The sequence below is a fragment of the Canis lupus genome, chromosome 1, assembly GCF_011100685.1.
Source record: "Canis lupus familiaris isolate Mischka breed German Shepherd chromosome 1, alternate assembly UU_Cfam_GSD_1.0, whole genome shotgun sequence".
In the NCBI taxonomy this organism is placed as follows: Eukaryota; Metazoa; Chordata; class Mammalia; order Carnivora; family Canidae; genus Canis; species Canis lupus.
In genome coordinates, this window is record NC_049222.1 from 47,258,144 (window position 1) to 47,282,780 (window position 24,637).

General features: G+C 44.4%; 1 protein-coding gene across 10 annotated transcripts in view; it reads left to right on the forward strand.

Moving 5' to 3' along the window:
• ARID1B (AT-rich interaction domain 1B) overlaps positions 1–24,637 on the forward strand; it is a 435,055-nt gene that overhangs the window by 405,497 nt on the left and 4,921 nt on the right. For 9 of the 10 annotated variants that reach the window (XM_038526412.1, XM_038526417.1, XM_038526414.1 and 6 more), the window contains 8 exons: positions 1,374–1,583; positions 4,515–4,719; positions 9,821–9,959; positions 10,174–10,346; positions 16,734–16,884; positions 19,304–19,400; positions 21,084–21,867; positions 24,149–24,279. In XM_038526412.1, coding sequence (XP_038382340.1) covers positions 1,374–1,583; positions 4,515–4,719; positions 9,821–9,959; positions 10,174–10,346; positions 16,734–16,884; positions 19,304–19,400; positions 21,084–21,867; positions 24,149–24,279 — 1,890 coding nt within the window. The remainder of the gene's footprint in view (positions 1–1,373; positions 1,584–4,514; positions 4,720–9,820; positions 9,960–10,173; positions 10,347–16,733; positions 16,885–19,303; positions 19,401–21,083; positions 21,868–24,148; positions 24,280–24,637) is intronic. The other variant, XM_038526413.1, reaches the window with a different exon arrangement.

The following is a 24,637-nucleotide window of genomic DNA, read 5'->3' on the forward strand; positions in this document are numbered from 1 at the left end:
ATGTTAATTAGGGGAGAAGCTGCCACTCACCAACTTTGTTAGTTTCCTTCTCAGGCATCCTTTCTGAGGTCCTACTTTTATTGGGGATCATTTGCCAAATAAGGTAACCTCAAACTTCAGTGCAGTCATGTTACTTAACCTCCCAAACTTCAGCTATGCGTTTAAAATTGTTAAGCTAAATATAATAGAAAAAGAGTTCAGGAAAACTCCATCTAAAATAACGGGTATCCATTCCAAATGATAACTGATAAATACATATGAGGAAATGAAGTCAGTTCTTGTTCCAAGGAAATCTTTATTGAGAATCTAGAAGTGATTTTTCACAATAACCCTGGAGTTGTAAATATTACAAGTACCCAAATTATTGTTACAAATACAGAGACATAAGGAAAAAGACACATTTGGGCTGTGTAGGATTAAAACTGTTACCTTCCCAGATCACATAATCCATCCAGAAGGTGGGCTTCAGTTATGCAGAAACAGCAACTTTTGACATTTTAGGGTCAAAGATAATTAGAAAAAGACAAGAATTAGAGCATTAGTATAAACCACATGAGCCCATAAACCTGTGTGTGTAAAAGTAAATGTATATTTTTATCTGTAGATGTTCAGGGAATATGCAATAGCACATGTGTTTGTGATTAAAGCATGGTTGCCTAAGAAATCTTTTAAAATAACTCTCTAATAGCCCCTTGCCTTGGCAGAGAAGTTCAAGAAATCTTAAGTAGGGAGAGCTAGTAGTCATCATGAGTAAATACCAAAACCATATCTGGCCACTAGTCTATAAAGCTTGCAAATGAGCAAAGAGCCCACACCACTGGTTCCTGGCATTTGTGACCTACCTTATGTTTTTCAGCAAGTCCCGTTATCTGCTTTCCTCTGTATGATTTAACATTTTAACGAAGACCCACGTTGGCCATTCTTATTTTGACAACAAGTAAGGATCCATATAGTTTTGAGAGCTCTATAATATTACATACATGTAAAATTTTAAATTCACTGTGATTCTTCTATGAGCTAACACCCTTTTATTTTTAAAAATGACGTGCAGTGTTATTGGAATCATGCCTTCTGGGATTCAACGCTTATAATCAATCAAGTAAAAAAGGTTTTTGTTTTTTTTGTTTTTGTTCTTGAAGTATATAAAAGGGGGAGTTTGGGCCCTTTCTTTAAAGTCAAAGTAAAGTCTTAATTAAGAAAATGTATAGTTTGTGCCTGAACTAGTAGCCTTCATTCCTAATTGTTGTGTGATAGCAGTAGTTTTTAAATCTGTTCTCTTCCTGTATTTGGTAGCTCATTACTTTCTTCTCACCTTCTTCCCTTTACCCTGTGCCCACCCATACCCCATCTCCAAATGCTCCTCTGGGCACTAGAAGTCCAGCTCATCCACCACTACTGGGGAAAAGATCACAAAGGTGTATGAGTTGGGGAATGAGCCAGAGCGGAAGCTATGGGTCGACAGATACCTTACCTTCATGGAAGAGCGAGGCTCCCCTGTCTCAAGTCTGCCTGCAGTGGGCAAGAAGCCCTTGGACCTGTTCCGGCTCTATGTCTGCGTCAAAGAGATTGGAGGTTTGGCACAGGTGAGGATGAATGAGTCAAGGAGGAGACACTCTGCATAAGCTCTCTCTGCAGGTTTCTTTGAATGTGCAGACTCAATTTTTTTTCCCCCAATAAAGAGAAAGCTAAGCCTATGGGATCCAGTCTAAGTGCTACAGGGGGAGCACTGGGGCTCGGGACAGCTCGCCATGTGACCTCAGCAGGTCATCATATGGACCTCCATTCCCATCTGTAAAGTGAGACAGTTGGGCTAGATTTTTGTTTAGGTTCCCTGATAGCTCTGGGGTTCTGTGGGCTTTGCCAAGATTCCATAGTAAATACCCCAGAAATGTTTTGCAAGTGACCAATTGTCTGGATCAGTTATAAATCCAGTTCACTTTTTCCTTCTAGCCAGAGTAATTTATTAAGAAAACTAAGTCCTGTATATCTAATAAGCAAGTCCAAGATACCTGTCCACCAGAGGGCATTTAGCTTCAGGGTTGTGCGGCACCTACCCTGCACTTGCCTGATTCTTAAAGCCAGTGCTCCCTTAATTTTTATGCCCTGGGGGCCATGCTTTCCTCACCCTGGTCATGGCTCTGCTTTTAGCCCAAAGTCTAGTTCCGAGGATATGTCCTGACAGAGGAACAGCAAAAAGGCAAAAAGAGGATCCCTAGATAAGTGCTCACTGTGTGTGGGGCCCTGTGCTTTAAATTTGTTCTGGCTTTGTCTTTCTGAATACCCATAAAATGCAGGGGACATCAGCCCCACAGAGAGAAGGAAGCTGTAACAAAATGAGGTAGGGTCATGTGGCTCAGGGGCACTCGGGCTAGGTGTGGGCCAAGCCTGCGAGTTCTAAGATGGGTGCTCTGCCCACCTACCACTAGCTCTGAGGCTACTTCTTCATTAGAATTACTTGGGGAGCTTTAAAAACCTGTCAGTAACCAGGCTTCCACCCAGATCGATGAAAGGAGCTGCTCTGGGCCCTAGTGGTCTACTACATAGTGTGGCACCCTGCACTCCACCCAGGTACCACAGGTTGCCAACTATCCAAGAGTGAGTCACCTCATCCATAAGTATCACTGAGGGCCTGCCCTGGTTTCAGTGCCGTGTGGCTCTGGGGGATGCAGGAGAGGCCTTTGCTCTCAGCCCTCCCTGAAGTGCCTTATCCCACCAGAGACTGCAATGTACAACTGAACAAGCAGAGCTTGATTCAGGGCTTTGCGGAAACAGCTGGTAAGTCCTCAGTGCAGATGAAGTGAGGGAGAGTTGGTCCATGGAGGGAGAGCTCAGGATGCACACCTCTCCCCTGCACCTAGGTCCCCCTGACCTCTCCCACTCCATACCTAGCTCTCTGGCCAAGATTTTTTAGAATCCTCCGGATACTATACACTCGGGTTTCACCCTCACAGAAGTATAGAGGTCTGGACACCTTACTTGGAGTGTCAGCAGTGTGGGTTACCATGTTGGGTCTGCAAGTAAGGCTGTTTGCTCACCCAGCTAATCAGGGCAGTGTGAGTGTATCTGGGATGCACAGCAGTGGGCCACTTGGCCACATTGTCACTCATACCCAATCTTGGTTTCTACCCAGTGCCTTCAGATGCGGTCAGGGCAGGTACTTGCAGCCACATAGAGATCAGTGCCTTGCTTTTCAGGGTGTCCTAGGCAATACTCTGCATATCCCTTCTGAAGCAATTTGCAGGCCTGCTTGTTGCAGCCTGGCATGAAGTGCCAAAAGTGGAATTGAGCATTTCGTGAGCATTCTGAGATTTGTTTATCGTGCACCATTTAGTACTAAGTAAATGGACATAAAGAGCTTTGTGGGAAAGTTTGAATCCAAAAATTGAACATTTCATTAAAAAACCACTGTCCTGGGGATCCCTGGGTGGCTCAGCAGTTTAGCACCTGCCTTTGGCCCAGGGCGTGATCCTAGAGTTCCAGGATCGAGTCCCGCGTCAGGCTCCTGCATGGAGCCTGCTTCTCCCTCTGCCTGTGTCTCTCTCTGTCTCTCTCTCTCTCTCTCTTTCTGTGTCTATCATGAATAAATAAATAAAATCTTAAAAAAAAAAAAAAAAAAACAACTGTCCCCTTAACTCTTACCATGCTACTTAGCAGAAAGCATATCTAAAAGCAGATTATTCCCCAAGTATTTGCAGGTCTGTGTGTTTCCTTAAGGCGTTCAACCTTGGATAACGCTGGCCCAAGTGGGAATCAAAAGTTAATGCCCAGAATCCTATTGCAGCATTTCAGGATTTCTCTCCTTTTTTTCTCCTCACTTTGCGGCTGTGTTCTCTTCAGCCAGAGTGTTAAGTGGGAACACTGTGTAGTCACCTGTGCCCTGCCCCTTCCCCTGGCTCACAGGGACCCGCCACATCGGCCGGCTGGTGGCCTCAGAGCCACCCAGGGCTGATGGCTGGTGTGGGCTGCCCTAGAGTCCCCTTTGCCCAACACCATAGGAAAGCCTCCTGTGAGAGGAGGGACACGGGCTGGAATTACAGGCTCGGCTTTCTGGAAGCTTGTGGCTGTTGGAAGGAAACAGTGTTTCTCATATCAAAGCTATAACACTTAAACTGCAAAACAGTCAAGTTACTGCTTTTTAAATTTGTTTTCAGATGTCCTTTTTTTTTTGATTGGAGGTGGGATGGGGGTGAGCGAGAGTGTACATTTGCTCGGGGAAGATCGCAGGCTCTGAGCAGCAGCGGCCTGGGAAGAGTGAGGCTTTAGAAGGTGCATCAGGCAGAAGAATCTCGACGAGCAGCATTTTATGTAGCTATCAGCAGGTCCCTTAATGGTTTTATAACTGTAAATGCTGTCTCTGCACTACTGAGTGGGAGTAATGAGCATTAGTTAAGAGAGGCAAATGAAAAAAAAAAAAAAAAAAAGAGTAAACCAAGACATTAAGTGCTTTTTTTGTCTCCTGGCTTTAAACAAGCCACTTTGCTACAAACCAATGATCCTGCCATTTTTTTTGCTAGGTTAATAAAAACAAGAAGTGGCGTGAGCTGGCAACCAACCTAAATGTTGGCACTTCAAGCAGTGCAGCGAGCTCCCTGAAAAAGCAGTATATTCAGTACCTGTTTGCCTTTGAGTGCAAGATCGAGCGCGGGGAGGAGCCCCCGCCGGAAGTCTTTAGCACCGCGGACACCAAGAAGCAGCCCAAGCTCCAGCCGCCCTCTCCTGGTAAGTGGGAGCGCTACAGTTGTCGCCGGGAAAGGCAGTGGCACCTGCACCCCCCACCCGGCGGGGCTCTGGAGGCCACTAGCCACTTCTGAAAAGGCCACTTCCTGGGCAAGCACACAGAACGCAGGATCTTTGAGGATAAGGGGTGTTTTGTAAGGGAACCCCCGTTGGCAGCGCTTAAGGGAACAGAGAATATAACCTAGGATGTGGCCGTTTGGGCCACTGTGGCCAAGGCACCATTCTCCTGCCTTACCTTCCTTCATCAGAAGAGACTCTGGAAGCCTGAGCTATATACCTTTCTTCCTTCTCCACATATTTAAAAAATATTCCATCTAACCATCAAAAACCAGTCGCCCCAGTTACCCCTGTGAATACTTTGGTGCTACCAGAAAACACTGCCCTGAAAGTTTAGCAGCCAGTTTCCACCAGTTCTGCTTCTGTCAAAGAATGAAATCCGGACTCAGTTTTTAATGTTCTCCTGCCCAGCAACTTCCCACTTGTAGGGAATCCAGCAGACCTGTCATGGTGGAGGTCCCTGCCACCCTGTTTCTGAGGCCCAGCAGCCGGTTAGCTCAGACCCGAGGTCAAGAGCCTTAAGAATGCTACCTGGAAATAATGCAGTTCACCCACAGTCTCCTGAGCAAAACCAAACCCACGATACCTCCCTTTTCTCCTGTCTCTCCACTCCACCGTGGAGACAGGAGACATGCCGTTCTCTCAATTCCCCCGGTAGCCTCTCTTCTACCTGTTAGCATTTCAGATTCCTGAATCACTGTCTTCTACTGAATACGGTATTCTTAGATAGGAAGAGACGTTCATCACCCATAGATCTGGGTGGTGACCTCACACAAGTTAAATCCAGCTGTCTTCTTGCCTGGCCACATCCAAGCCCTGTGATGGTCAGCACTTAGCCACACTGTCCTGCATACAGAATGGGACTGACCATTCCTGCCACTTCCTATCAGATTGTTCTGGGATCAAATGCCAGTATTTCTTAGGTACTTACAATGTACCAGGCTCCTTCTTAAGTGCTCTACCATTTAATCTTTACATCACCTCTATGGTGCACATACTGTCCCAAAGTCCATGAGAAAACTAACACACAAGATCTAAGTAACTGTCCCCAAATCTCATTGCTAAGTGAGTGGCACCCAGCTCGAGCATTATGCCTGGACCTACTATATTCCTCTGCCTGTGTCTGAAGTGGCATTATAATAAGGAAACCTTCCACGCGTAGAAGAAGGTGTCTGTGATCCAAAGAAAGAAGTTGTTTTCTCCTTGTTTCTCTGCTGTCTGGATGGCAATCTAGTACCTACGGTCATTAATCAAGAGATCACACATAAATACTTCTTAGGGTCAAGATGCGCTTGTAGGGAATATACCTGGGGTATATATTTAGACCCGTCAGTTCGAAACACAATTAGAAATGCTCTCTCAGCCCCACCCTTAAGGATTTGAAGCCTTTGCAGTTCTGGTTTACCTTAAAACTGTGAAATCTAATTTTAAAAGTCTCACAACATTACATTCAGTTCACAGGGTAAAACAAGCTGCCTGTGAACAGCTCTGAAACTATTTTTCCAAAATAAAAACTCAGTGGGGTGTAGGGACCAAAGTGGCGATGTCTGCAAAGATGTAAAGGTATATTTTATTTGCCAGGAAAAACTCATGTCACTGAATGGGCTGCACTTCTGTATGGAGAATAGCTCTCCCAGTGAGCATCAGCTTCAGTACAAGAAATCCCGCTGAGGTATAGACCCTTCAGAAAGTGGAGGGCCTGTTCTCTCAACAGTCGGCTCTTTCCTTTTTCCCTTTCTTTAAACTACCGTTTTTATGGCAACATTATCGTTTTAACTGCACAAAGGAGCTTGGATTGCAGATGCACTTCTGATAACGCGTTTTCCGTGGTCCACATGGTCCGGAGTCTTGTGAATCAAGAAGCAGGAGGAGGAGGGTGTCCTGAGCCCAGCCTCCCGGTCAGGGCATGGCCCAGGCGACCTCACGCAGAGCACATGGGGCCAGGCCGCTCTCCATACCCTGCTCATACAGACGGAAGGACACACAGACTGGCCGGTAGGGGAGCGAGGAACATCAGCCCCAGAACCCATAACACACTTTTCCCTGACACTCATGAGTCCGTGGCCTCTCTGACACCAGAGCAATCATTAGAGAATACGAAATATATTTATCGTCAATGAAGGAAACAAGATTATTCCCCCACCATTTGCCACGTCAGGGTCTCCTACACTACACAATTTTTAAAAACGAATTTTCAGCCAGCATTTGTGTTCTTAGAGTCCATTCTCCCCCTAAGAAGGTAATTATAGTGTATTTCTTATCAACACATCCAAACTAAAAAGATTCCTAAGAAAAGTACTAGATTGCTTTCTAAATGGCCACTCTGAAGCCACCTGAATTCCCAGCTCATTTGGCTACACTAGCGTTGTGTGTCATCCATCTGTATTCCGGTTTCGATCTGGTGTGGCCAGTGTGGACTGAACTTCCTTTCCGCCAGCCTCTGGGAGGTAGAACCCCTCGGCCCGTGATCTTCACCGTAGGGACTGTGTGGTTTCTCAAGCCAGAGCTCCATGTTACTGTCTTCCAGTGACTTGGGCGAGTCCATTGAGGGAAGCTCCCAGATGAAACGTGGGCAAGGCCTGGGGTACAGTTGCATTTCTGAGGTGCCAGTGGGGATCTCGTTATAATAAGCCTGTAAAAGTTCATGGAGTTCTAATGAACAGCTGCAGAAATCACCTCCCCAAGTGGCCTAGGAGGCCTGGAAGCTGGGGTGGGGTGGGGGCGGGGTAAAGGGGGGCCGAGGAAGCTCCACATTCAATTAGTAAGTCTGTAACCAAAAACCCATCCATCTTTGCTGGCAGGTGGCTGACTGCATTTCTATTATTAGCTGACAGGTGATGTCACAAAACCTGTCATGGATCCAACTAGGGAATCCTCAGTGGAAGATAAATGAGAAAGAGGTTCAGGTTATAAACAAAGGTGCCCTCTGGGTGACCTCCAGTCACTGTAGACCTGGGACATATCAGCTCTCCTTCCTTCTCCCTGCCCTCCTTCCCGAAACCCCAGCCAGAACTAGGGCACCAGGTTCGTGCTGTGTAAATTATCTTCCCAGCTAGGAGTCTGGCTGTACAGTCTGAAGTGTGTGAATGTACTTAACCTTCAATAACCTTTCCATTGTTTACTTTCGAGTATACATTTGTAGCTTCTGGCAAAAGGTAGGGAGAGCCTACAGAGTGTGCCAGCCTCGTCTATTAATGGAGCTTCAAGAGGTTGTGTTCATTTTTTTTTTCCTGAAAGGAGAGGAAAAAATACTGGCAGAGGGAAGAATTTTTCCTTTTTTTTTTTTTTTTTTTTATTAGCTGTAAATGTGAATACTTGTAAATAAGGGTCATTCTGAAATCACAGCCTGTGAACCATGTTTCCAGGGAAGCCGCACAGGCTGCTGTGGAGTGTGGTCTGTGATTTAAGGAGCACGTTATTTCTCCTGCCAGCTCTGTGGGGCAGTCACATTTGTAGGTTTATCCTTACATATTTATAGAAGACTCCACTTTTTTTTCTCTTATTACGATCTATTTATTTGATATGTAGGGTTTCACCAAAATCTGATTTATAAGCATGTGTTACTAAGCTTTTCTTTGGCGATATCTACATTAAAAAGATGATCTACTTTTCAAGCTAGTCTTCCCGGCATCTCTGAGAGCTGCCCTGAGTCACTCTAGTCCCGGGCACCCAGCGTACACCTTACACAGGAGGCAGGGCCCTGGTGGCCAGGGCTCAAGATTCACTCCCAAGCAGGCCAGGCCCAGGGCTGACCTGATCTCACTGGAGACCTCTGTGTTCCGCTGAGGCTTTCTGACTGGAAGAGCTGGACTAATTTCCACCTCGGGCTCCTTCCCAGCACGCTCTGTAATCTCCAGTGATTTGTTGAACCCCATTTCCTCTACAGTTAAATGTGGCTACTGGTAATTGTAGTGAGTGTCGGACACTCCTAGGAAAGGGACTCCAGATAATAACATATACAGTATCATCTTTGACAAGCAGCCAGTAATTTCTGCCATTTGTAACAGTTCTGAAAGCATTTATTATAAACTGCATGAGGGCAGGAATTTTTGTCCTTTTTGTCAGTTTGGGACACTGGTGCATCCAGGAATAGAAAAAAAGCAATATAGTAAGCAATGTAGTAAGCATGTTATTTATTCAATAAGTATTTGTTGAATTAATAAATGTAGGTAGTGTCTTTCGGGCACCTCACATGCAAAGGTCAGTGATAAAGCGGGAACCCTTAAAATACTATGTTTTCCAATGAGGTGAGTACTTAAGTTTTTAAAAAGATTTGCTCAATACTGAGCTCTGTTATTATAGTGTAATTATAGTTAAAGCCAAATCTCAGGACTCTGATGATGACATTAAAGAACTCCAAAGAGCATGACTTTGGTTTTGTAATAACAAATCTGATTCCAGAGCTCTAAAAATGACTTTATTAATGACATAGCACAGACATTGAGGAGGCATTGAAGTGATATAAGGCTCATTAAAAATTTGTATCATTGCATTTCAACTTAAACATTTCTCATTGCCTAAGACCTGGTAGTAATTTTTCTAACTTTTTTCCTAAAATAGCACAATAGTCCATCAAATCAGTATACCGAATTTTTCATCCCATTTTTTTTCCTTACTCTCAGACATTTAGATTATCTCCATTATAAACAACACTGAAATAAACATTTTTTTCTGCCTAAAGCCTTCTTTTATATTAGATTATTTTCTTGAGATAAATACCCAGGAAAGCAATTACCCAGTCAAGAGGTATAAATATGTTTTATGGCTCACAAATGAAGTATGTTGCCAAATAGATTACTAAAAACAAAACAAAACAAACAACTTTTACTAATTTTCACTATAAACAATATAAAAGCAACTAATTTTACTGTGTCGTTACCAGTAATGGATATTGTTACTATTTCTAATTCTAATAAGATGGTGTCGTGTTGTCTTTCCTTTTTTTTTTTAAATTAGTAGGAAGGATGAGCTTACTTGATAACTTCTTTTTTTTTTTCTTATTTTCTCTTGGTACTACTACTGTCAGCTAACTCAGGATCCTTGCAAGGTCCACAGACCCCCCAGTCAACTGGCAGTAACTCAATGGCAGAGGTTCCAGGTGACCTGAAGCCACCGACCCCAGCCTCCACCCCTCACGGACAGATGACCCCGATGCAAGGTGGAAGGTATGCAAAAGGATCTCTGTGAGCCACATGACATCAGATTTGTCTGTAAAGAAGAAGTGTGTGTCCTTAATGTTGAATACTACTAGTTTTATTCATGTAATTTTAGGGGATGGTTTTTACATTAAACATTTTCAAGTTAGGCCTATTTTCTGAACAAGCATTTGGAGGCATCTCCTGCTATTTCACGAAGCTTTCATTTTTCTTGTCTCCTTAGAAGCAGTACAGTCAGTGTGCACGACCCATTCTCAGATGCCAGTGATTCATCATTCCCAAAACGGAACTCCATGACTCCAAGCACCCCATACCAGCAGGGCATGAGCATGCCTGATGTGATGGGAAGGATGCCCTATGAACCCAACAAAGACCCCTTTGGTGGAATGAGAAAAGGTAAGTGCAGGGAGACCTTTGCTCAGGCTTGGTCCAGAGGGCATTCTTCCCTCTGCCATCCCACAACCAATTCACTTACCCATTCGAGACATATCTGAGTCCCAGCTCTTCAACCTACTAAATTCCCAGCCTTGGGGAAAGTTCGCAGTAGCTCCATGCCTCAGTTACCTCATCTAGAAATTGGAATAATAACAGGACCTGCCTAAAGGATGTGATGAGGCTTAATTGAGTTAATGTACCAAAACTCTGTTGAAGAATGCCTGGCACAGGCAGTGAGCAAGAGTGCTCATGTGGTGCTCCCTAGTGGCGGGGGTGCTAAATAGCATGGGCTGGGCAAGGGCTAGGTGCTGGGCAGTATGTTGGCAAATTAGACATAGCTCCTCCTGGAGTTGGCAGGGTCTTGGGGAAACAAACAAAAAAGTAAGTTAAATCACAAAAATATAATTAAATATGGTAGTCGATGGAAAAGAAACAAAAGGAAGAAAGGACACAAAGTGCAGCAATTGTTGGCTGCGGATCATTGAGGGGGAGGGCATGGAAGGCTTTGAGGAAAGGTAGGTTATCTGCTGACCTGAGGAATGAGGAGTTAGAGAAGAGTGTAGAGTGGGGAAGGCCCAGGGCAGGAGCCAGCTTAGTGTGTTTGAGGAGGTGGAAGGCATCTGAGGCACAACGAGCCAGGTAAGGGCAAGCAGGCCAAACTCTGAGAAGCCATGGGCCATTGGAGCCAGAACCTTTCAGCCTTTCTGGGTGGGTGGATGAGTTGGATTTTTACCCTAGCTGAAAGATGTTCTGCAGGAAGTGACATGACTAGGTTTTTTGTTAAAAAATAAATAAATAAATAAATAACTGGTGGGATGCCTGGGTGGCTCAGTTGGTTAAGCCTTTGGCTAGGGTTGTGATCTCAGGTTCCTGGGATCAAGCCTCCCCCCCCCCCAAATCAGGCTCCCTGCTCAGCAGGGAGTCTGTTCCTCCCTCTAACCGCCCCCCCCCCCACCATGTTCTCTTTGGCTCTGTCAAACAAATAAAACCGTATAAATAAATATGTGGTATCTGTGGAGAATGTGTTGGAGGGACATTGTGAGAGTCCAGGGGAGAGATGACAAGGTGCAGTCAGATCCCAGCAGTGAAGAGAGAAGTAGACGCATTGGCTCCGTGGTCTGAACGTAGGAAGAACAGGCTGTGCTGCTGAATTGAATGTGGAGGTGGAGGGGGATGAACCAAGTGATAGGCCCCCGAGAGGGTGACGACATCACTAGCTTGGAGATGCACTAGTGGGATGTGGAGGCTCCCCCGCTAGGGCCTGCGCTGTGGACGGGAGGGAGGGGAACAGAGAGGGACCGCCCAAGGGGACTTTGGGATGTGTGGTGATGGTAGGTGGTGGAGTGTCTGTCTGTCTGCCTGAAGCTAGGCAGAATCTTGGAATGAGGAATCACTTTAGGAAACTAAGCAGAGCAGTGAGACGGAGCAGTGCGGGGTGGGTGGGATCACAGAGAGCGTGGGACAGTTCCAACTGACTTAGCACACACCCAGCAGGGGTCTCCCTTAGGCTGATCTTCCCCATCGTGCACTTGGCCCTGAGAATGACCTGAACCTCTGCCCTTTGGGCCGCTCCACGCCCACTCCCAGTGCTCTTTGGCACTCTTCCAAATGCAGCCGGGCTGTGAAATTGAGGCACGATGTGAGTATCATCGAAAAAATACAGAAAAGTAGTGATACTGTTTTTACAGAAGTATTTCTTCTGGGATCCCTTAAACAATAGTACTTCTGTCCCACTTGGGTGTTTGGGATATGCAAATTTCTGGACATACGGTCTTAAGTAGAGAGAAACATAAAGCCCAAAACCATGGTTTTCACAACTAGTATGGACCAGTGAAAAATAAACATGAGTGTTTTCAAAATTTTAAGTATTAGGCATGTATCATTTAATTAAGAAATGAAATTATGGGGACGCCTGGGTAGCTCAGCGGTTAAGCGTCTGCCTTCGGCTCAGGGCGTGATCCTGAAGACCAGGGATCGAGTCCCACATCAGGCTCCCGCATGGAGCTTGCTTCTCCCTCTGCCTGTGTCTCTGCATCTCTCTCTCTCTCTATGTCTATCATGAATAAATAAATAAATAAATCTTTTAAAAAAAAAAAAAAAAAAAGAAATGAAATTATGTTTAATATAGATATTTCTTATGTAACATTTCAGCTAGCTCTTATACTGAGTAAGATAATCTATAATTTTTCCTTTCAAAAAGTTTTAGAGCTGCCTATTCCAAGTAAGTATTCTGCAGAACATGCAATAAATCCATAAGCTCAGAAATTGAAAAGCCTTGTAAATGTTGGCAGTGGCCATTTTTCTTAGTGGTATGAGATACTAGAACATTTTGTTTAGTGCTGGTGGTGGTTATATCACATTTTAGACTCTGAAAATATGACAGTAACTTGAGTAACATGGTAGTGTTTGGAATCTGGTTTCAGATGTTATGTGAACCATTCTAATATCCCACCTATTTGCTGTACTGGACAATGAGAGTTGCATTGCTTTTGTTTCTATATGCCTACAGTTTTTCTTATTATGAAAAATGGGGGGTGGGGGATGATTGTGGATTACCTGGTTAGGCACTAGCTGGCAGCATAATGTGTTTTCATCAACAGTGTAAATGATACAGGGGCTCAGAGGGGAGCTCCTTCTCATGTTTCCCCGGGATATTTCAGCTCACCTGCTACCTTACAGGGCTGGTCTATTTAGCACCAAATTAAAGCAAATACACAGAAAATAGATTTTTTCCTTTTTTAAAAAGATTTTATTTAAAAAAATAAAAAATAAAAAAAATAAAAAATAAAAAATAAAAAGATTTTATTTATTTGAGAGAAAGAGCACCAGCAGGGGAAAAGGGGAGAAGCAGATTCATCGCTGAGCTGGAAGCCCAACATGGGGCTCAGTCCCAGGACCCTGGGACCATGACCTGAACCAAAGGCAGATGTTTAACCAGCTGAGCCAATCAGACACTTTGAGCTATTGATTTTTCACATAATGACCAGCATCAGGGGAAACTGTGCTCTTCCTGCTGTTGCTGCCACTGACCTGCAGTGGGGTGATGGAGCAAATGCCAGAGCCTGTCTGAGCCTTGGTGGCCAAAGCAGCCTTGACTGCACCAACCTGCCTTCCCACTAATCTCCGGAATTCATTACTGATTGAAGGATTGATTAATTGCTTACAAGTGAATAACAAGTGATATTGATATGTTGGATATCTAAACAGCATACTTTAAATATCTAATATCTTTACACATAATCCTGCTTTTTTTTATTTTCAGAGGGAGAAAAAGGTGGGGAGTGGCTGAGGGAGAGGGAGAATCCTAAGCAGGTTCCATGCCCAGTGCAGAGCCTGATGTGAGGCTGTCTCACAACCCTGAAATCATGACCTGAGCTGAATCCAAGAGCCAGACCTAACTGACTGAGCCACCCAGGCACCCCATCTACTTTTTTTTTTTCTTTTTTTTTTTTTAAGATTTTATTTGAGAGACAGAGAGGATATGAGCAGTGGGGGAGGGGCAGAAGAAGAGGAAGAAGCAGGCTCCCCACTGAGCAGGGAACCTGACTCGGGGCTGGATCCCAGGACCCCGGGATCATGACCTGAGCCAAAAGCAGACACTTAACTGACTGAGCCACCCAGACACTCCTACTTTTTCTTTTTAATGCTCTAGTACTGAATGGTTTGTTTCATAATATTTTGCTGTTATAAAAAAGTGGTGCAGTGGTTATTGAATGATGCAGCTCTTTTTTCACACCCATAAGAGTATTTCTATGAAATGGATTCCTAAAAGAATAATGGAATCAAGGGATATGTTTTTTTGTTGTTTTTTTTTTAGTTTACTGAGTATATTTTACTACATAACAAACTACCACAAAAAGTGGCTTTAAGCACCAATGTTTGGTTATATTTCACAGTTCTATGGTGGGTGGGGTGGCTCTTCTTTCCATGTGTTGTATAAGCTGGGACATTGAGGCTGTCATCTGGAAGCCTGATTGAGAACTCTTCCAGAGCTGGGATGTCACTTGAATGGCTGGTGTCATCCAGAAGCTCTATTGGGAACTCACCTGGAACTGTTGCTTAGGGGCCTCCTCCAGGCGCCACTCCATGGAACTTCTTGGGTGCCTCCTGATAGGGTGCATAGGTTACAAGAAGGAGCACTTCAAGAGGACAAGCCCCAGATGCAAGCACATACAACCCTCTGCTGCATCACATTCGCCAGTACCCCATAGGTCAAAGCCAGTCACATGACCGGGCCCAAATTCACTGTGAGCAGGGACTTCATGGGCTGTAAATACCCAGAGATGTGCTTCCTTGGGCTTCACCAAAATAGAGCCCTACCATAGCAGGTATTGACAAAAGTTACACCAATTTAATACTCTTAATGTGAGCATATAAGAGCATGTGAACTCTCACTCCCTTACCAGGAATGATTTTTACCAGTCCTTTTAATATTTGCCAATCAGATTGGGGGAGGGAACAGCCTCATAATGGTTTTAACTTGGATTTCTTTAATTATTAGTGAAGTCACACATTTTTTCATATATTGATTGGCCACTTAGTTTTCTTTTTTCTCTGAATGTCCATTTATTTGTTTGCCTGCTTTTGTAGTCTGATGGTCTTTTTTTACTGATGAAGAATTTTTTGTGTTTGTAGGAACTAAGCCATTTAGTTTTAATTATCCCCATTAATGTCTGTCTGTCTCTGTTTTTACATTTATAAATTGGAGAGTAACATCAAAACTTCCTCTGCTGCATGGTGACTTGAGCTTGAATAAATTAAAGTATAGGAAAGCATACTGCAAAGCACAGTGCATCCCACCCGCGTTCAACTTCATTGTCTGCGCCTCTCTTCCAGCCTAACGATTTCTATCAGTTCACTGCAGTTTAATCAGCTTTTGCTTCATGTAACATAAAAGTAACCTTCCTAGGATGAAGAAAGGTAGTAGTACTGTATATCAATTAAGATTTGCATTAAAATGTTTAATTTGCCCACAGGCAAGTTTTTGGGCTTGACCCAATTTCCTTCAGGCTCTGAGCTGATGCTAATTTGCATATTTGACCTAATTGCCACTCTACGCCCTGGTAGAAATACTTGTATTTCATCCATTCTTGAGTTCTTTTTAATTCCCTTGTGGTTTTCTTTATCCTGATTTTGCAGTGAGTCAGTAGATGGACGTCCATGTTAAAGTTTTTACTTTTTTTCCCCCTCTAAGTGAGGGAACTAATTTTATTCATGCAGTTGACTCTTGAATAATACAGGTTTAAGCTGCACAGGCCCACCTAAACACAGATTTTTTTTTCAATAAATAGATGTACAGTACTGTAAATGTATCTTGTCTTAATGATCTTCTTAACATTTTCTTTTCTTTAGCTTTATTGTAAGGATACATGTAACATGTGAAATATGTGTTACTTGTGTGCATTATCAGTAAGGCTTCTAGTCAGCTGTAGCCTAGGAGTAGTTAAGTTTTGGGGGGAGTCCAGAGTTATACGTAGATTTTCACTTTTGTGGGGGTCAGTGCCCCTAACCCCTACATGAAGGGACACCTGTATGTGCATTTCTTTTCCTCACAACTGCTGCATGAGATGACATTACCAACCTTGTTTTATAGACAAGGAATCCAACTCAGAAGTTGGAAACACAGGAAAGGGCCAGTGTTTGTTTTCTACATTACTTTCTAACAAATTACCACGACCTCTCAGCCTGAAGCAATGTCAGCATAGGATCCCACTTTCCTGGGGACCCTCAGCTCAGAGTCTCCCATTCAGACATCAGGGTGTCAGCCAGGACTGAGCTCGTGCAGTGCAGGGTCCTCTTCAGAGCTTGTGCAGGTTGTTGGCAGTTTTGGTTCCTTGTAGTGGCAGGACTGAGGTCTCGTCATAATGACTCACCTGGGACTCACCACCCTTCCTGACGTAGGGCCCTCTCCCCTGTGTGGTGGGTGCTGTTTCAAGGCCAGCAGGAGGGTGTCTCTGACCTCTAGGTGGATTTAAGGGGCACATATGGATAATCTCCTTTTTAGTTGCCTGCCAGTCAGCTAATTGGTAACTTTAGTTACATCTGTGAAGTCTCGTTAGTTATATAATGTAATCATGGGAGCAGTATCCCCATCATATTGGTGGGTTCTACTCATACTCAAGGGAAGGAGGAGCTCATCCGAGTCCTGTATGCGGGGTGGGGGGTAGGGATCCTGGGGTCCATCTTAACTCCAGACCGTACACTCTTTGGTTTGTATTATTGTAGGCATATTAAGAATAAGATAAATGTCAGCAATACTAAGGGTAACAGAAATGACTAGAAGGGCTGTTTGGGTCCCTTGGTCTTTGAAAATGCTTAACTTTATATCTGTTCTTTAAAATGTTGCAGTGCCTGGAAGCAGTGAGCCCTTCATGACTCAAGGACAGATGCCCGCTAGCAGTATGCAGGACATGTATAACCAAAGTCCTTCTGGCGCGATGTCCAGCCTGGGCATGGGGCAGCGGCAGCAGTTTCCCTACGGAGCCAGTTATGATCGAAGGTGGGTGTCTTCTAAGGTGACCCTAGGAAGGTTTCCTAGACGCTGAACTCTCCTCACACATACATTCCTGACAACATGTAGAGCCTGCTCTCCTCTGGGCTTAAGGACTCTGTGGGGTGGCTGCCTTCAGCAGATGACCTGATCGGGACCATGGGGAAGGCCTCTTGAGAGCTGGCTGGTCCCAAGCAGCGGTGGGCCTCCCAGCATCAGGGTGCCCTCCTGGGACAGCCCCTGGCCCCACACCCCCAAACAACACCTCCAGCCTCCTCAGTGGCTCCTCTGGTGTGACCCACCACAAACTCAGGTTCTAAGGCCCCACCCCACCCCCTTCCTGCCTGCGTCTCTTCCTTCGGGAAAGATTTGCTCATGGGGGCTATGCTCGGGCTCTCGGTAAGCTCTGGGAAAAGTCTTCCTGGCTTTGGCTTTCCAGCTGTTGCCATTCTTCTCTGTGAAAATTTTAAACAGCAAGAACACTTTGCTCCTTAGAAAACATCTCTGAGGAAAGCCTCGGCTGTCTTTCTCCAGATGCTTTTCAGGATGGCATCTGGACATTCAGTAGCAAGCTGGGTTTCGGTGCCCATCCAACTTATTTTTACTAAGACAGAAGGAAAGTTGTTGAAAAGTCTCTGAGAGGTAGCAGAAAAGCGGCTTATGGTAGTCGACTTTCTGTGAAGAGGGCCCCTTACCTGTCCCCCTGACTTAAATACAGAAGCACTCAGAAACAAAGTCTTTGACATGATGTTTGTGGTTGTTAAAGAAAATGGAGGCACATTAGAAGGCTCTCTTTCTAACTGTAGCCACAGGGTGAGGACAGCCTCAGCTCCGTTCCCTCAGAATCCGGGGTGGTGGTGATGTTCCTCAGACTCCCTCCTCCAAGCAGCCGACACGCTGGCTGTGGGCGAGGCTTCAGTTGTGAGAGTCGTGAGGTTTCCGCTGGTATAACACAAAGGGGAAGAAAGTTTGAAAATCACTTCCCAAATAAGCTTTCTTTCTGGCATTTTCCATGCACCTGTTTCTTGAGATTACAGAGCCATCACAAGCTTTAATTGATTTGGTACTTGCTAGTAGTTACTAAGAATCCAGACTTCTCGTTCTTACCCTGGCTGTGGTGTGGTGAATGTTTATTTGCGATGTCTGCATTAATCAGTTACCCATCGTCTTGAGTGTACTGGATCAGGGATTTTATTTAGATTTGTTTTTGAAGATCCAGGAGAGAACCTACCTTTCTTTCTTTCTTTCTTCTTTTTTTTTTTTTTTTTTTTTTTTTTTGGCTGATGAGATTGAAAGACCAGTTATCCTAGAACATATATTCTTAGAGGAACTCAGGCAGATGTACTCCTCTGTTTCGTCTAGAATGCTTTCTAGAGCTAGTTTATGTCATTTTGGCTCTACCACTTTAGAGTTTACCTTGTTATGCTTCCTGAAAAGTGTTACTTGTTCAGCTTAAATTTTATCTATGTCAGTTATATTTCTTTCCTCCTAATGTAAGCTTCCTTCTAATTACTAACACCCTTAGCAAACCCTTCCCTTGTATCTGTTTTACCTGCGATGTTCTCAGAATTAATTTATTTTCTTTCTTGTTCTCACTCCTTGACCAGTTTAGGAATATATTCAGTGCAAGCATCTCTTCCTTCCTACAGGATTCAATCGGTATATTAACTTTTATCCCTTTAAACTTCCAATCTGTTGCTCTTTTACACATGCTATTTTTATGGTATTTATAGTTTCTCAGTGTAATAGAAGTTGAAAAATAAATGTTCTTCCTTCCCATTTTTAGATTTAATAGGAGCATATTTAAATCAGCCCTGTCACTTTTTTAAGTCCTCTCTTACATTTTTCTATGGCCTCTTAGGGTCATGGGGCTTCAAAATTTTAAGTAGTTCTGTTTTTACCATTATTAGCTAACTCAGTATCATTTAGATTAATTGTGGAGTACACTTTTTAAAAACTGAACATTTTGTATTCATAATGAGAAAATAAATAGAGATGTTTTCTGTGATTATAGAGCTAAGTTCTGGTAGTCCTAGAAATCCTGCTTTGATTCTTATATTGTTTTTCTTGTCTCTTACTCTCATTAATACCTCCTGTCCTGGTGTTGCATGACGCTCACTACCTGGGTCTGCGTCGGTGGCTGGGTGGGGACTCTCCTCAAAGGCACTGGGTGCCAGCCTGTCCGGCCAGGACTCCTCACACACCTACTAACTAGGAGATTGGCAGCATTCCCAAAATGGGTGTTGCCATCCGTTTAGCTAAAAGTTAAAGTGCTATTTCTGCTCGGCATGCCTCTGTTGGAAGGTGTGTGCAGTGAAGGAAAGACAAAACCACCGAGGGGTGCAGGATTTCCAGAAATGAACTGTTTATTTCTCTCTTGGCCTGAGGTTCTTTGAAAATGAAGTGTTCTTTGAATGCCTCATTCTAGGCATGAACCTTATGGGCAGCAGTACCCAGGCCAAGGCCCTCCCTCAGGACAGCCGCCATATGGAGGACACCAGCCCGGCCTGTATCCACAGCAGCCGGTGAGTTGGCGAGCGGGCATGCAGTTCTGTGCTTTCTGTTTAAAACTCAAACTTGTATTACTTCAGAAGAGTTTTAGAAAGTTAAAAACAAGTAGCATTTATTGAACAATCCTGATACATATGCTTATGCTAGAAAACATTATTAGGATTTTGAAGTCAGCAAATTTTTGAAAGCTCTTGATATATGGTATCCTAAAATAAATATATAACATGTTGTAAAAAGTAAAGGGCATTCAACCTTGTATGTAATAATCAGCCCAAGTAAAGTATAGTTTAAACATACGTCTTTTGTATGCATTGTCCTAACAAATGCCATTTTAGAACAAATTTGTCAATGTTTTAAAGAAGATGTGTAGATAAAAACAATTTAAAAAATTATATACCAATATTGAAAGTTAATCAGCTTTTAAAAAAATAAGATATTAATGACCCCTATATTTTGCCAACATAGGATAGGTTTCTGCTGACTTAACGCAGCCACAGATACTGAATTGTGTAAGATAACTTTGCACTTGTCACTACTGATGCAGAATTTCATGTTATGCTGTGGCTGTTCAGAAGCAGGGATTTCTATTTCTTTTTTTTTTTTTTTAAGGTGGTATTTATTTAGGGGAGAGAGGGAGAATAAGTGTGAGGAGGGAGGGGCAGAGGGAGAGGGAGAAGGAGGAAGCAGACTCCCTGCTGAGGGGGGAGCCTGATGCAGGGCTCAATCCCATGAACCCACCCACCTGAGATCAAGACTCAAGCCAAACCCAGGAATTGGGACACTCCACTGACTGAGCCACCCAGGTGCCCCAGGAATCTGCTGTTTCTAAACCACATTTCAGGTGTAAGACCTTAGGTGACATAGAGGGGGTTTTAAACATTCAGTTTTACTGGAGCACGTGTGTACAGTGAACTGTATTATTAAGCCAACTGATCCTAAACAATCTCCAAGTAAGGTGGAAGAACACTAATTATTACATCAGCATCTCTCTCACATTGGGAGGATCTCACCCTGATCAAGTGCTGGTACTCAGGATGTCCCCAGGAGGGGAGCCTCGTAACACAGGCTACGTGGGCCCAGCTGTCAGAGCCTGGGACCCATGGGGCTTTCAGGGGAGACTCTGACGTGTACCACTGGAAGTCAGGGTGGGGGCCAGAAGCTGTAGGGTGTCGGATAAGCAGGTCCAGTCTGAGGAGTGGATGCTTGTATGGAGACATTTCTGTAAAGGTAGGCCTAAGAAATCCCTTGAATCCAGGAGCCTTTCAGGCTGGCCCTCGGAAACTCAGGCCATTCCAGTGCGGGTTCTCCTACCTACAGAGGCATCTCTGTGTAGCTCCAGGCCCCCACCCAGCACTGCCCGTGGCAGGGGCACCAAAGCTGTGTCCTCCTGTCATGCAGCCTTGGCAAATGCCAAGGGAAGAAATACAGGAAGAAGAGAGAGGAAGCCTTTCTTTCCCCACAGAAAATTTCAAGCCTGTGCAAACAAATTTTGGAAACCCTCTTTGGAGTCCGTGACGTGGCATTATATAATCCTAAAATGGAGTGCATAAATTGTTAGTCCTTAGTTGTTCTAGGAGCTTCCCCATATTCATTTTGAAATGAACATTCCACCAGGTAATAACTGTTTTGCATAATTTAAGTGTGTGATTATACCTGTAAAAGCACATCAGTATGATTTGTCTTTATATGGATTTCAGAATTACAAACGCCATATGGACGGCATGTATGGGCCTCCAGCCAAACGCCACGAGGGAGACATGTACAACATGCAGTATGGCAACCAACAGCAAGAGATGTATAACCAGTATGGGAGCTCTTACTCCGGACCAGACAGGAGGCCCATCCAGGGACAGTATCCATACCCCTACAACAGAGAGAGGATGCAGGGCCCCGGGCAAATACAGCCCCACGGGATCCCGCCTCAGATGATGGGTGGCCCGATGCAGTCGTCCTCCAGCGAGGGGCCTCAGCAGAGCATGTGGGCGACACGCAACGATATGCCTTATCCCTACCAGAACAGGCAAGGCCCCGGCGGCCCCGCCCAGGCACCTCCTTATCCAGGCATGAACCGCACGGATGATATGATGGTACCTGATCAAAGGATAAATCACGAGAGCCAGTGGCCTTCTCACGTCAGCCAACGTCAGCCTTATATGTCCTCTCCCGCCTCCATGCAGCCCATCACGCGCCCACCTCAGTCATCCTACCAGACGCCGCCATCACTGCCAAATCACATCTCCAGAGCCCCCAGCCCCGCCTCCTTCCAGCGCTCCCTGGAGAGCCGCATGTCTCCAAGCAAGTCTCCCTTTCTGCCATCTCTGAAGATGCAGAAGGTTCTGCCCACCGTCCCCACGCCCCAGGTCACAGGGCCGCCCCCCCAGCCACCCCCCATCAGAAGGGAGATCACCTTTCCTCCTGGCTCAGTCGAGGCGTCGCAGCCAGTCTTGAAACAAAGGCGGAAGATTACCTCAAAAGATATCGGTAAGCATTCCAGGCTTTGTCCTGAAATGAATCCCGGTTGTGATCTAGAATTTTAATTTTAGTTTAGATATAGCTCTTGTTAATCTCAAAGGGATCAAATTCTTATGACGACAAACTATCGAGACATGTTTTTGTACAGGAGCAAGAGCTGGAAGCTGCTAATCTGAGTTAAGAAACAGTGCCAAAGAGGAGCATGAATTAAAACAGTATTTTTACACATGAGTGTTATTTGTGTGAGAGAGTAGAGCTCCAAGTGAGAGACCAGGGGATCCTCATGACTATATTTTGTACTGCATTTTGAGCTCAAAGATTTGGTCTCAACCAAGCACTTAATCTCTGCAGTATGAGCTTAACGGCCAAGAGGCTAATGAAATGCTGAGGTGACCTGAAAAAATTTGAAGGTGAGCCACTCTGTCATTTTGGTAACACCATACAGACAGTGAGCTTCCCTGGGGCAAAGTAGAACCCTGCATATGATAAGTAGATAAATATATAGTATGATATACGGAATTTGATATGTTACGTGTAGAAATGACATGACCCCTATAGCACTGGTGGATAGGGGCCAAGGAGCTATTTCAGGTGGATGCTCATGTTTACTCACTCTGTTCAGGATGTTCTGAATACTAGTCAGAGATCTGGAATATCTGGGAGAACTCGGTTTTTCTGCATTATTTTTGAAGTACTTTTAATATAGCAAAGGACATTAGAGACCTTGGTTATATTAAAAAAAAGTTTTTTCAAAAACCTCGAAATCACTCGATTTGAAATCATTTACTACAGTGACTAGGAAATCAAAGCTATTAAAGGTTTTCTTCAGCCTTGGGAACTAAGGACATATACAGGCAGAGAGGGGGAGAGAAGTCAGGACTTGTAGAGAGGGCTGCTGGGGCTGAGAAGAAACACAGACAGACACTGAGCACCATTTTCTATGTTGAAATATATATGTGAGGATATGCGCGTGCGTTTGTGTGTTGATGTGTTTCTATGTGTGCGTACGTTTGAATAAATAAACATATTTAAATTTTTATAAAATTTCTTTGCACACGTAGATCAGCATTTGTCGTGAGCCTGGGGAAATTTATGTTCCTTTTTTTAAAAAGAAAGTTTGCTTTTTCTCTTACAAAAGTATTGCCTCTTAGAAAATATGGAAAGTAGATGAAATTAAAATAGAGGTGGAAACCCACAGCCCCCTCCAGCGGGTGTGATTGCTTGCCGGCGTCTGGTGTGGGCTGTTGCTCTGGTGGGTTCTCATCCCACCGGCCTGCTTACGCCATATGCTCCTGCCGATTTCCTGAGAAAGAAATTTCAGACATACGATGGGCCTCTTCTCTTAGTCCCATCTTATGGCAAATCTTGCAAATGTTTTATCTAATCCTTCTGTCTTCTTCAGGAACAGGAAGGGGGAAAAGAAAAGTAGAGCCCTTCTGTTTCCCATCCCCTGGCTCAGAGCAAGCTGTTGAAAAATCCAAGCCTTCAAAGTGCTAATAATTGTCAACAGCGTGTTCTGAGGGCAGAGGCTCAGATAGAAGAGGACAGCAAGGGAATATCAAGACTGTATATCCCAGAATGTGCTGTTTGGGAATTAAATTTTGCCTATATTCTGCGTATTTGCCAGCCTTCCAAAGATGCCACCCCAAGACATTTGTGAATGAAGCAGGCAAAAGAAGACAAATATCATTTCTTGGCTTGACTCAATTATTAACACTCAGCTGCATCATTACAGAGTCTGTTAGGGGCTAAAGGAAACAAATCAGAGATGAGGAAGGGCCGTTGTGCTTAGCCACTGCCACCTCTAGCAGCATGTTGAGCTCATGTTTAACCAACACATCCAAAGGATCATAAATGATGAAAATTTTTTAGTAAACTGTCACCTCCATTTAAAATATGGAAATGATCACGTTTCACCGTGCCTCAGAACATTTGTTTGAAATCAGTATTTAACTCAACATTCGACTTCTTTTGTTGTTGTTTTTTTTATAATTTTTAAAAAGATTTTATATATTTGAGAGGAAAAAAAAAGCATGCATGAGAGTGAGCTCACGAGCAGTGGGAGGGGTAGAGGGAGAAACCAACTCCCTGCTGAGCAGGGAGCCCAATGTGGAACTCGATCCCAGGACCCTGGGACCAATACCTGAGCCGAAGGCAGACACTTCACCAACTGAGCCACCCAGGCACCCCTACACTCAGCTTCTCTTTCCTTATTCTTCTGTTATTTTCTTCTGTCCTTTCATGCATAGAGTTAATATTAATTATGCCCTGATCTTTCCCCTGGTTTTAGTTACTCCTGAGGCTTGGCGTGTGATGATGTCCCTTAAGTCAGGTCTTCTAGCTGAAAGTACTTGGGCTCTGGACACTATTAACATTCTCCTGTACGATGACAGCACCGTCGCTACCTTCAGTCTCTCCCAGGTAAGCCAGTAACCCATCCATGGGCCCAAGTGGCTTAAGAAAGGGCTGTAGTGCACAGTGTCAGCAAATGTGAGAGGTGATTGGCGCCCCCAGCGGACGTGGCGGTCCCAGAGAATTGAGTTGGGAATAAGTCACTTCACGCTCTAGTATTAGCACACACATACTTGTTTTTATCACAAAGAAACTATCCCCTTGTGTGCACGCACATATGTGCGTGTGCATGTGCGTGTGGAATAGACTGTAGTAAAGGTGAGTTCCTTAGAATGACTGTCAGCAGGCAGGCGGGAGAGAATCCAAATATATCATCAAGCTGGGACTGGAGTCAGTATTGGGTATGCAGGAGCTTTCTCTGGGACAT